This window comes from Pseudorasbora parva, chromosome 3 (assembly GCF_024679245.1).
Source record: "Pseudorasbora parva isolate DD20220531a chromosome 3, ASM2467924v1, whole genome shotgun sequence".
NCBI classification, from domain to species: Eukaryota; Metazoa; Chordata; class Actinopteri; order Cypriniformes; family Gobionidae; genus Pseudorasbora; species Pseudorasbora parva.
This window is the reverse complement of record NC_090174.1, coordinates 36,482,149-36,496,066: the sequence shown is the minus strand read 5'-3', so window position 1 is coordinate 36,496,066 and position 13,918 is coordinate 36,482,149. Positions and strand designations below refer to the sequence as shown.

The 13,918-nt window shown below is 46.5% G+C and overlaps 1 protein-coding gene across 1 annotated transcript in view; it reads left to right on the top strand.

Moving 5' to 3' along the window:
- The first annotated feature begins 894 nt into the window (after positions 1–894).
- ms4a17c.1 (membrane-spanning 4-domains, subfamily A, member 17C.1) overlaps positions 895–13,918 on the top strand; it is a 31,893-nt gene continuing 18,869 nt past the window's right edge. The window contains exons 1-5 of the mRNA XM_067438648.1: positions 895–995; positions 2,705–2,818; positions 2,949–3,131; positions 3,243–3,362; positions 3,449–3,505. Coding sequence (XP_067294749.1) covers positions 2,973–3,131; positions 3,243–3,362; positions 3,449–3,505 — 336 coding nt within the window. The 5' untranslated portion in view covers positions 895–995; positions 2,705–2,818; positions 2,949–2,972. The remainder of the gene's footprint in view (positions 996–2,704; positions 2,819–2,948; positions 3,132–3,242; positions 3,363–3,448; positions 3,506–13,918) is intronic.

Genomic DNA, 13,918 nt, shown 5'->3' with positions numbered 1-13,918 from the left:
GTGTACACTCTAAAAATGGCTGGGTTAAAAACAACCCAATTTGCAACCCAGCGCTGGGTAAATATTGGACAGAACACATGCTGGGTTAAATTAACCCAGTGGCATTTTAACCCAGCAGGCTGGGCTGTTGAGAAAACCCAAAATGTAGTCAAATTTGCTTTTCTGGGTTATTCTTGCTGGGTTGTTCTTAAAATTTCTCCTGTGCATTAGCCTACTGTAAAACTAGAAAATCATGAAAGAACAAATGAAGAATGCATGTTTAGACTGTTAAAACAATCATTTGTATTGCTTGACAAATTGTACAACACACAAATGTGTTAAAATTGACAACAATGACAACTACAAACCTAATATATTCTGTCAAAGTGCCAATGTATTCACATTTAAATCGAACTTTTATTTTGACGGGTTGCCGTGAACTTCACTCTAAAAATGGCTGGGTTAAAAACAACCCAATTGGCAACCCAGCGCTGGGTTAATATTGGACAGAACACATGCTGGGTTAAATTAACCCAGTGACATTTTAACCCAGCAGGCTGGGCTGTAGAGAAAACCCAAAATGTAGTCAATTTTTACCATTAATGGATTTGCTATTCTGGGTTATTCTTGCTGGGTTGTTCTTAAAAAATCTCCTGTGCATTAGCCTACTGTAAAACTAGACAATCATGAAAGAATGAATGCATGTTTAGACTGTTAAAACAATCACTTTTATTGCTTGACAAATGGTACAATACACAAATGTGTTAAAATTGGCAACAATGACAACTACAAACCTAATATATTCTGTCAATTTATGCACGTTTAAATCGAACTTTTATTTTGACGGGTTGCCGTTACTTTTGAGTCTGTGTTCATCTTATGACGCGCCCCCGTCATTCACGCAGAGACGCAAAACATGGAGTAACGTTAATATTTTAGTATTTAATATTCGGCTACAGTCTGGAGCCCTGCGTGACGCAACTGAACGCAGCTGCGGGACCGAATATAGTCTACTTGTGAGTCGATGCTATAGATATCGTCACATTTTTAACATTTCAGTATGTACTTGGTTCCGAACTACCGGTAAGTTACTTGTGACATCGCTACATACAACCATGTTTCATTTTCGTAAGGGGATCATGGTTCTGTGTAATCACGAACTGTATTAATCTATCGTCTGTCTCACCTAAACTAACACGAGTCAGATAATTATGCTAACTAAAATGATTATTAATGAAAATATATGAACTTATCTTACATCTGCAACCAGTGGCTTTGCCTTTTGCATTGTTTTTTCAAAATGACAGTTTGGGAGCGAATTTAAACGAATCAAGGCGGGAAGCACTGAAACAACCAACGCTGGGTAGAATCAACCAAGCATTGTGACCCCTATTGTTTAACCCAACGACTGAAAATTTGAAACTACCCAATGGTGTTTAAAATGTGATCAAATAAACTAACAAAAATTACCCAACAGTCTTAACCCAGCATTTTGGGTTAAAAAATAACCCAGCATTATTTAGAGTGTTGAGTGTTCATGATATGATTTTCTCATATGAAACGGTAAATTCTCATGTCCTCAGTGACACGGCAGAGGCTAAAAAGACAGCGAGCGTGTGGTGCGTGTGTGTGTACGCAGACACGCAAAACATGGAAGAGTAATATTTAATAAATAGTAGCCTATTTGATATACACAGACACTGGTATATATTCGGCTACAGTCTGGAGCCCTGTGTGACGCGACTGAACGCAGCTGCGGGAACGAATATAGTCTAACGTTACTTGTGAGTCAATGCTGTAGATAGGGTATCGTCACATTTTTTAAATTTCAGTACTTGGTACCGAAGTACCGGTACTTGTGACATCCCTACATGAAACCATGGTTAATTTTCGTAAGGGGATCATGGTTCCGTGTAATCACAAACTGTATTTCTCACATGCCTACCTTAACTAACACGAGTCAGTAACGTTAACTAAGTTACATTGCATCGGATTCTAAGGTAAAACTTTTGTCGTCCTATAAGCTTGAGAATCGTTGCCGCAAAGAAGAAAAAATACTATAATTATGCTAATTAAAATGATTATTAATAAAAACATATGAACTTATCTTAAAACATCTGCAACCAGTGGCTGTGTCTTTTGCATTGTCCTTTCAAAACGACAATTTGGGAGCTAATTTAAACGAATCCGGGCAGGAAGCACGTGAAACAACCAAGCACTGGGTAGAATCAGCCAATTATTGCGACCCAGCAGGTTTAACCCAAAGACTGGAAATTTGAAACTACCCAATGGTGTTTAAAATGTGATCAAATAAACCAACAAAAATTACCCAACGGTCTTAACCCAGCATTTTGGGTTAAAAAACAACCCAGCATTATTTAGAGTGTAAGGTATAGACAGTTTTTAAGTTAACTTTTTTGTTCTGTTGCTGTGCAGATATTTTTATACAGTGTAAACATATTTTTTTGACAGTGTAAACAGCTCAATTACCCTTTTAGACTCAATTTATGTCCCGTAGTCCAATCCTTTGCATCACGTTTGTAAGCAGTATTGATAATGTGCAGTAAAATGTCCCAGTGTGTATGCTGTTTAAACTAGCGCCCATCATTATTACTGCAAATTGCATAGGCATTTTTTAAATACTGCATCCTTTATCATTTAAAGTTAAGTTATTCTGCATTGTAGTTTATTTTTCATATGTGTAAAGCACTTTGTATTTTAAAAGGAAGGCAGCCATCAACAGAAATGTTTTAGCTCCTCCTTAACTGTTCTTCAAAGAGTTCACACACTCAAAGATACATCCAAAGAACTACTAGACCTCAAAAAAATCTCATTGCAGGTAAAATATTTCTTAACATTGTTTTTTTTTGTCTACTGTTAAATAGCTTTCATTTCTTCTGTATGCAATGTAATTTGCTCACATTTCTTACATAATTTTTTTAAAGAGTGCTATAACATGCTTATTGCAGGTGAAGTCCAAAACTATTCAGAAAATGGAAACCAGGAATGCCATCCCAACTGACAAAGCAACCGATTTCAGATTAAAGGTGACACAAGGAAACGTTATTTTTGTTGATGGACAGGAGACCGGAGGAACAAGTCACAATACAGTTCTTAAAGGATTTTTGAAATTACAACCAAAGACACTGGGGGTAACGCATTTACTCATCTCAATGGTTTTGGTAATTTTCTGAGCAGTAATTTTTTCAAGATCAGTGAATCCAAACATCATGAATAAAACATCTAACCTATCTGTCCTTTAGACTGTCCAGGTAATGATTGGGGTGGTGATCTTCTTTCTTGGTGTTTTAGTCACCACCATTGACTACAATTACCCAGCTATACTTGCCTATAGTGGCATTACCTATTGGGGATCTCTTATTGTAAGTTTTATTTAATGGTTTTGCTTTATTGCCTCTCATTTTAATCATCAGAACGAACTTTAAAATGTCCTGTGTTTCTCTATTAGTACATCAGTGCTGGATCTCTGTCTTTTGCTGCGCAGAATAAACTTCATCCAAATGTGGTATGTAGCCTAAATAACACTCACCAATGTTAGCATATTAGGGCCTGGTTCCACAAGACAAGGCTTAGCTTAAGCCAGAATTAGGTCTTAGCTTAATTAAGACGATTAAATAGCTTTTTAAAAAATACCTTAGTAACAAGCATTACTGGTGCATGTGCATATTGTGACAATACAATGGCTCTGATATATTTTAAGATATACAGAGATGGTATCTTAACAGTGACTAGTTAAGTTTCTAAATGTCTAAATGTCTATTTTTAAAAAAAAATTAATTTAAAAAAATCCAGTAATATGTACTATTCACACACTGTTCCTTGTGAACTCAGAAAACCTAAGTTATGATGAATTGATTGTTTGTGTACCATATTGTCAAGCAAAAAAAAAAAGAAGATCATTGGATCGAAAGATATGGGAACGACCGGTTGTTGCAGTGTCTTGTTCCCTATTCAGGGAATCAAGGTTACATACATAACCAAGACGTTCCCTTTTATAAGTTCTTTCGACACTGAGATAGGCGTTGTTATGGGAATGATGTATCATAACGCATTCCCATAAGAATAGCTGGAAGACAGAGGAAAGAGTCTGCTCAAGTGGACAAAACTTGGGAATTAGGAGCCACCCTCACAGCCAGACCCAGATGCACAAACAGGTGGTGAGATCTATGCCACTGGACAGTGTGGTAGACATAGATCTTCAACGCCCTCACCGGGCAAAGGCCAAGAGGTCATACATAACTCCCATGCGCAAATGCCCAGCAGATATAACTGCCACATAAACCTAAAGAGTGGTAGAGACTGCCCCCGCCAAAAGCAACTCTGCATGAAATCCAGAATTGAACCTACAGGGCAATGTACTGGGTCCAGGCCAGGCTGCTTGCTCCAAGAGGCAAAAGGCTTCCACTTAACAGCATACAGGCGCCTCATGGAGGACGGGCTAGAGGGAAGTATACATTAATATGCTCCGCTTAGGGGTGACACTGACAGTTTCTATAAATTCGGAGAACGTCTCGGGTTATGCATATAACCCATGTTCCCTGAGAGGGAACGAGACACTGCGTCATCGTAGATTACACTTGGCGTGACGCTACTGAAGCTCATTTGAAAAAGCCCAATCCTGATTGGTGTTGCGTCATGACGTAGCGAGTGACTGCATACCCGGAGGTATAAAGTGACGCCGGCACGAGCAGATATAGCTTTCTGCGATGAAGCGGGAGCTCTGACAATAGGCGGGGCTACGAGACGCAGTGTGAACTCGCACTGTGTCATCGTAGATGAAATTTCGGGGAACGAATACCCACTAGTCCTCGCCCATCGTAAGCCCCCTGGTGTGAACCAATTCAGTGCACACTCAGGAGGCGAGCACCCTGGCGCCTGGTGTCGCCGGGAGGTGCAGACTGTAATATCTAATGAAAGTATACGGAGTGGCCCATCCGGCCGCTTCGCAGACTTCCTGCAAAGAGGCTCCCGAAAGTAGGGCTACCGAAGAGGCCATGCCTCTGGTAGAGTGAGCCCTCACGGCTATCGGTGAAGGCAAGTTGCGCACCTGATAAGCCGTGGCTATTGCCTGGACAATCCAGTTACTGATAGTCCGTTTTTGCCGCAGGCAGCCCTTTCTTAGGTGGACCAAAGCATACTAACAACTGGTCTGACTTCCTCCACTGGGCAGACCTCTCCAAATAGATCCTCAATGCCCGGACCGGGCAGAGGAGGTGAAGCCTGCTCTCATCTGCCGTCACATGAGGCGGGGGATGGAAAGCCTGGAGAACCACCGACCGTACCGTGCTAGATTGCACTTTGGGTACGTAACCCGGGGTCGGACGCAAGATGGCCTTAACTCCGCTGGGAGCAAACTCCAAGCAATTTGGCGTGACTGCCCATGCTTGGAGGTTCCCCACTTTCCTCAGAGAAGTGATGGCAAGGAGAAAGGCCACCTTAAGCGTGAGGTTCTTGGCCAGCTCCAGCGGCTCAGCCAACCCTTCAAGCACTACTGCCAGATCCCAGGTTGGGAACCTGGAATGAGCCACAGGCCTCATCCTCGGCACTCCTCGGAGGAACCGTACAACCAAATGGTGCCTCCCCAGAGGTCCCTCACCTAATGGTGCGTGGAAAGCCCCTATTGCTGCCACATACACCTTAAGCGTATACGGGGTAAGCCCGGCAGAGAACCGATCTTGGAGAAACTCCAGCACTGAAGCCACTGCGCAGTTAACTGGGTTTAGCTCACGATCTCTACACCAAGTGAAAAACACACTCCACTTCAGGTTGTACAGCCTCCTGGTGGAAGGAGCCCTAGAGCTCAGTAGGGTCTCAACGACGCCCGCTGACAGACCCTCCTCTATGAACTGTGCCCCCTCAGGGGCCAGACCCATAGGTTCCATAACTCTGGCTGGGGGTGGAATATCGTGCCCCCTGCCTGAGTCAGCAGATCCCTCCTCAGAGGAATCCGCCATGGAAGGTCGTCTATCAGGTCTATGATGTCGGAGAACCATACTCTGGACGGCCACCGGGGTGCTACCAAGAGCAGGCGGATGCCTTCCCGGCGGACCCGCTCCAGAACTCCCGGGAGCAGAGCGATCAGGGGAAATGCGTACAGACGCAGCCTCGGCCACGTCTGTGACATGGTATCCAGGCCCAACAGGGCCGGATGCCTGAGGGAGAACCACAGTGGACAGTGGGACGTCTCTCGAGACGCAAACAGATCCACTTCCACCTGGCCAAACCTCTCGCATATGGCCTCCACCACCTCTGGATGAAGACGCCAATCCCCGGGCCGCAGCCCCTGCCTCGACAGGATGTCTGCTCCCTGATTCTGGCTCCAGGGATGTAAACTGCCCTGAGTGACGACAGTTTCCCTTGGGACCACAGGAGGACCTGATGCGCCAGTCTGCACAGAGGGCGTGATCTCAGACCCCCCTGACGATTTAGATACGATACCAAGGCAGTGTTTTCGGATCGTATCAGGACATGGTTGGCGCGGAGGTCCGGAAGAAAACTCCTCAGAGCTTTTAGGACCGCCAGCATTTCCAGGCAATTGATATGCCAGGATGAATGCTGAACCGCCCAAGGACCTCTCGCCCCGCGGCCTTCCATGACAGCACCCCAGCCAGTAAGGGATGCATCTGTTGAAACGGTTTTCCAGCAACATGGTGCTCCCAATACCAGCCCTAGGGACAGAAACCAAGGTTTCTTCCATACGATGAGGGAACGAAGGCATCTGCACGTTACCCTGATCATACGGATGGGATTCCCCTTTGGGGAAAACCCCTTGGTCTTCAGCCACCACTGTAGGGGTCTCATGTGGAGCAGGCCGAGCGGAATTATACTGGATGCTGCTGCCATGAGACCCAGCAGTCTCTGGAACTGCTTGACAGTGAGGCTGTGGCCTAGCTTTACCCTGGAGACTTCCGCCAGTATAGTCTCAATACGCGCGGGAGACATTCGTGCCCGCATCGTCACCGAGTCCCATACTACCCCCAGGAACGTAGTCCTCTGGGAGGGCGTCAACACACTTTTCTTTGCGTTGAGTCTCAGCCCCAAGCACCTCATATGGGCTAGAACAGCATCTCAATGCTGAACCGCCATATCATACGACCTGGCCATGATCAGCCAGTCGTCGATATAATTTAGTACATGGATGCCCTGGAGTCTTAGCGAAGCCAGAGCTGCATCCATGCACTTCGTGAAGGTGCGAGGTGAAAGAGCTAGGCCAAAGGGAAGAACCCGATATTGGTACGCTTCGCCACTGAAAGCGAACCTCAGGAACTTCCTGTGACTGGGAAGGATGGAGATATGGAAGTACGTCCTTTAGATCTATCGTGACGAACCAGTCCTCGAACTGGATCTGACTCACGATGGCTGGAATAGTTAGCATCTTGAACCTGAATCTCCTCAGAGACCGGTTCAGATGTCTGAGATCTAATATCGGACGCAACCCCCACTCCAGCAGGGGGACCCGTTCTATCGCCCCTTTTACCAGCAGAGAATGTACTTCTTGCCCCATTACCCCCTTCTGCTCGGAACTGACCACCGTCTGAACTGTAGTCTGTAGCCACGTTCTACAGTTCGCAGGGCCCATGCAGAAATATTCGGAAGGCATGTACATGCGCCGAGATATTCGGTTAAGGGAACCAGCCTCTCGAGGCTGGTCTGGGGTATTAACCGAACCTCCCCTCTGACCCCCTGAAGCGGATACCCGATAGGGAATAGTTGAGGTAGATTTTCGCTGTGGGAACGCATTCGCTGCTTTGTCGCAGGTCTTATTAGAGGCGGCTGAAGTAGGGAGAACGATGTGGCCCGGAGCCCTTTTGACTGCGGGAGCACAGCATCGATTCCCCGAGAGCTCCGGGGGGAGAACGACCTCGGTCGCTCCGCCCCGTGGGGGACAGCTCTCAGCGACCCCGCTGCAGCTAGGATACGCTTGAAAGCCTTCTTCGCCTGAATAACCTCCCTCTGGTCGGCCTTCGGCTTAGAAGACTTCCCGCGAGAGCGTCGCTTCTTTTGCCAAGCTCCCTCTGGAGGGGCGTGAGAAGCAACGGTCTGCTTTTGCACCTCTCGGTGCGAGGAGCCTGGTGCTGGCTGAGACTGCCCACTCGAGGCAGCCTTGCTGGAGGAGCCCCAGCGGCAAAGGAGAAACTGGCTGAGGGCAGTCGCCTATTTCTTCACCTCCTGAAACCTCTCGACGACGGTGCTCATAGCACCGCCGAAGAGGCCAGAAGGCAAAACCGGGGAATCAAGGAGAAAGTGTCTGTCTCTCTCCCTCATCCCCGACAGGTTGAGCAAGAGATGCCTCTCCGCACACACCAAACCAGCCATGGAGCGACCGATAGAACGGGCCGCCTACTTTGTGATGCGGAGAGACAAATCTCTTGCCTTCCTCAGCTCAGTTATATCCTCCGGAGAGGGACCCTCGCCTTCATCAAGCTCCTTCAGCAAGTCCGCTTGGTAGGCCTGCACCCACCAGCGCGACCAGCCGCACCATATGCCCTACCCACCAGCTTCGATGTTTCTCGGCATGGATTCGAGGGCAATGCCGGGGCCTTCAATGAAGCAGCGGTCTCGGATGAGAGGTGGCCCACAAGCTCCTCTTCAACCCGGTGCAACGCTACATAGCCCTTCTCAGCCGCCCCCAGCACATTAGCAAAATCCAATACAGGGGGCGTAGTTAAACGTGCTGAGAAAGGCTTTTCCCACGCTCTGCACAACTCGTTGTTGACAGATCCAGCTGCGAGCCCCACGATCTGCGGCGCCGCGCTGCCTCAGCAACCGCGGGCCCAGAGCCGCGAGGCTGGCTGGCCTCGTCAAAGACCGCCAGCCGCGAGCGCAGCACCCTCAGCGGCAGCTTCTCACACTCACCGCAGGCCGCCCCCTCGAGAGCGGCCTGGGCGTGCTGCACGCCAAGACACTGCACACAGAGCTGGTGTGTGTCCGTGCCCGAGACGAATCGCGGACAGGGAGGGACACACCGTCTGAATTGCTCGCTCGCAATCATAAACGGCACAGTTCTAATAATATTGAGAGCCCTACGGGACAAACAACACCAAATAGACAGACAAGGACACAGAGCGAGATCGCTGAAGAGCAGAAAGCTATATTATACCTTTTATACCTCCGGGTATGCCGTCACTCGCTACGTCATGACGCAACACCAATCAGGATTGGGCTTTTTCAAATGAGCTTCAATAGCGTCACGCCAAGGGCATTCCCCGAAGTGTCATCTATGATGACGCAGTGCGAGTTCCCTCGATAAAGGGAACCATATCTGAGTGGGCCAAAACAGATGGATGTCAAACTTCATCCACCCATACTCTGAGCAGAACTGCTGATAGCAGTCAGATCAGCAGGAAGGCATAAAGTCTGGTCCTGGGACACTCCTGAGCCAGAGCATCCAGTCGCAGAGTCCACGGAGGAGACAGGGAAAACCAGAACAGACAATGCGTAGTCATGCTCAAAGTCACCTCAACATTTCAAGTTGGGTTGACAAAATTCATTAGTAGCTATTACAAAATAGTGTTGGTAGCATGAAGCACCAAAGCATATAGTGGGCGACAAAATGTTTACTGCAGAACTACAGTTTGTGCCTGAAAACAGTCACACAAAACAAGATTTGGAAGCAAATTTGGGAAGTGCCAAATCAAATGCACATGCCTGCATGCAGTGCAGAAAATAGAGAGATCTAAAAAAACAGCTCACTGTGCAGCTTGAATCCACTATTCACGATTTCACACTTACATAAAATGAAATAGAGTAAAGAATGTGTATTTTGCGTGCTGTCCGGGGAGGGCTACGGGCTCGGAATTTGGCCAGAACCCAGAGTATCCCCCTGATAGAGATACTCTAGAACTGGACTGAAGTGTATTATAGATTGTTTTGACATCTAATAAGAGTTTGTTAGAATCAAGTGAGGAGATGGTGGAGGGATGCTAAAATGAAAATGGTCAACGAAAGAAGGTAAATCTGCTGTATATATACACACCTCTTATCGCTGATTAGCTTGATGTGCTCCACTCGTGTTTAATTAGGTTTAATTATCTGAGCGTGCTCCACTTGTGTTTAATTAGGTTTAATTATCTGCACATGCTCCTCCCAAAATTTTGTTCATAAAAACATCACTTAGTGTAAAAACAGCTTTCCATAGGAATTACTTTTAATATGTGAACCTACCCGCCGTATTGTTTTTGCTTAAAGCAGCAATGGAGCTGAAAGAAATAGTAATTAGTCAGGCAGGCTAATGCTTTGTAACATGAAGTGCCAAAACCATAGTGGACAACAAAATGTACGCTGTGAAACTCCTCAGTTTGCACCTAAAAGCAGCCACATGAAACAAGAGTTGGAAACTTAAGTGCCAAATCAAATGCTCGTGTCTGCATAAATGCCTCTTGCCCTGTTTAATAAACACAAGAAACACTTAATTCAGTGGAGGATAAGAGCAAAAGAGGGATATCTGTCGGCTCACACATTAAAACCGCTAGATTATATCTACAGCACATGTCACCACAGGATGACTCATTAAAGAAAAGCAGTGTCTCTCGATTCCAGTCAGAGGAAGAGCACCATTCACCATCGAGGCTGCTGTAGAGTAGGCCTTCACGTCCCCCACCAGATTCACAAAGTGCTTCTCTGTTTACTGGAAATTCTGTTCGCTCACTCTCTATACATCTCATTGCCGTCACTCCAAGCGTCTAGCTCGTGCGGCCCTACGAACTAATCTTCTAATCCTGTGCCTTTCTAAATGAATTACACTTATTAGAACTAAACTAATCCAGAGCCTTTCAGTAAAGCCTCTGATGTCAGTAGTTTAATTTATGACAATAATAAATTGTTTAAATTTATTTAAAAAACATATGGAGTCTGATTAATTTAGTTTACTTCTTCTTCTAACATGTAGTTAAGGCTGCTGTTCATTCAAAAAGCTGTACGAATCTCACAGCGTCTATCCACCTGCTCTCTGGATCAACCCACGTCGCATCCTCCACCCACTGATCCATCTGTCACCCTTCCAGCACACAAACCCATGCAGGTGAATTAATTTATTTTTCCTATATGGAGCAACAAAGAAGACTACTCAATCGCTTATGTGTCTGTTGTGGGGGAAAAGGTCATATCATCACAAACTGTCCGATACGACCACCAAACCCAGCGGTTAGTACTCTTCAGTTTCTGCCTCAAATTGCACCTCTTACTCGAACTCCTGTCCAAATTATAACCCTGTACACTTCTCATTCCAGCGCAAACACTCATCGACTCCGGCTTTGCCGGGAACTTCATCTCGCATTAACTTCTTTAAAGACTTAATCTCCAGAGGAAGCACTGTCCACAAGAGTTAACCAGCCACACCATTCTTGGCAAGCCGTTGGGTCGTGGTCATGTTCGTCACTTCTCCCCCACAGTCCCGCTCCACATTGGCTGCCTGCATGAGGAGAAAATATTGTTCATGTTGCTGGAAGGTTCAACTGCTGACATCTTATCCTTGGATGCCCCTGGGTGACTCAACACGAACCCACCATTAACTGGAACTCTGGAGAGATTCTACAATGGAGTGATACATATTTTTTAGAACTGTCTGTACCCAGTTACCAAATCTCCTGTCTGAATGAACTGCCATCCTCCCACCAGATCTTCCTATCTGCCATTAAACTCCACCTACATTGAGAGACCTGAAACTGAAGTTAACATCGAAATCCCTCCAGAATACCAGGTGTTTCAGGATGTCTTCAGTAAACAGTTGGGGACTCGCAGACCATATCGGCTATGGGGTTGTGCCATTGACCTGCTGCCTAGGGCCACTCCACCCAAAGGTAAAAAATACCCCCTGTCTATCCCAGAACAAAAGGCCCTGGAGGAGTACATTCAGGAAGCTTTCAAACAATGCTTCATCCGTCCATGGATATCCCCTGCAGTATCCAGCTTCTTCTTAGTAGCCAAGAAGGATGAAAGGGCTCAACTCCCAGACTGTCTAGCTGAAGTATCTCTATCCTCTTCCTCTGGTCTGAGCTGCATTGGAACAGCTCCATTGGGCTCGCATCTTCTCCAAGCTGGACCTGTGGATCACTTACAAACTCATGTGGATTTGCGAGGATGATGAATGGAAGATGCCATTTATCATCCTGGTAGACCACTAGAAGTTATATCGTATGGCCCATCCAACTCGCCCTAAGTGTTCCAAGGATATATGAATGAGGTGTTCTAGGAGTACCTTCATCATCTCGTGATTGTCTATATCTACGGCATCCTCACCTACTCCCGGAATCAGGCCATTGCCACCACATGAAAACCCTAAAGTTGATCTCACATCATCTGTTCAGTTCCTTAGACACATCATCAATCACAAAGGTATCCAAATGGACCAAAGGAAGGTGGACTCCATCCACAACTAGCCCCAGCCTATCCAAGGAAATCCGTCTCCTGGGATTCCTCAACTTTTATTGCAGATTCATCAAAATTACTCTCCTCAGCTCACCATTTACACCAATCCTCTGAAACTGGCCTAAGTCTACCCTTGGGCCACCAAAGCCTTCCAACACCTCAAGGAAGCCCTCCTGACTGTTCCAATGCTGGTCCACCCAATCCTTTGCGGTCAAAGTCGATGCATCCACTACCAGGTTGGAGTGGTTTTGTCCCAGTGGCAGGGTGAGCCATCCATGTGCTTTTTACTCCAAGAAGTTGTCCCCGGCGGAGCAGAACAATGACGTCAGAAATTTTTATCAAGCTTGCCTTTGAGGAATGACATTGAAAGACATTGGCTGGAGGGAGCTTCAAATCACTGCAAAGTGATCTTGGATCACTGGAACCTGGAGTACCTCCGAGAAGCTAAGAGACTTAATCCATGATTAGCCCGTTGGGCTCTCTTTTTCACATGGTTTGATTTCACCGTTACCTACCGGCCCAGTCCAAAGAACTGCAAAGCGTATGCCCTATCCCGTCTGTATCATCCTGAACCCGATTCCCATCCTCCTGAACCTATTCTCCCTCCAGCAATGGTGGTTGGTCCCATTCAGTTGTCCCTCGAGGATCAAATACTCCAGGCAAGTCTCACCGAACCTGCTCCACTGGGAGGTCCTAAGGGATGGTTTATTGTACCATCTACCTGCTGTCTGTCCCTCATGGACTCAGCACATATATCTCTGGGCTTTGGACACCCGGGCAGCCAGCCAACCCTCTCGTTCCTAAAAGATCACTACTGGTGGCCCAACATGACCCTGAATATCCCCTGGTACATCAAGGGATGCTCAGTCATGGAAACTCCCGCAGGGTAAGCTAGTTCCCCAACTGATACACGGATGTCCATGGTCCCATCTGGAAGTTGATTTCATGACCAACCTCCCTCCATCTAACCATCATACCTGCATCTTTGTTATTGTTGACCGATTCTCTAAAGCCTGTAAGCTGATCCCTACCAAGGGCTTACCACTGCATTTGAAGCTGCAGAGCTCCTGTCTGGATGACTAGATGACCACAGATGACAGAAGTAGACTGAAGAGTTCAGGAAGAGGATTACACAGGTAAGTGTCTCAGAGGTAGGTAGTTGGTAAAGTTGTTCAGTGTAGAACGACGAGACCCGACAAAGGTGAACTGATATGTGACTGCTTATGTAGTGGGTAAGTAAATGCAGGTGCTTATGATCAGAACTCTGGTGATTGGGATTGAGAGGGTGGAATGTAGAGATCTGGAGCTGAGGGTGTGGCTGACTCTGTGACATATAAAAAAAGAACGAAAAAGTATTTCTTTAAATCAGAACTGCTCCAATTGGCAACATGACTGAGAACAGTCTGAGACTGAGTTCCAGACACAAACCTGACAGTTCGCAGCACATTCGCCACTAAATCGTGAATGATTATTCTGTTCTCTGCATTGCTAACACCCTCTGTCGTGAATGATTATTCTGTTCTCTGCATTGCTAACACCCTCTGTCAGGGTG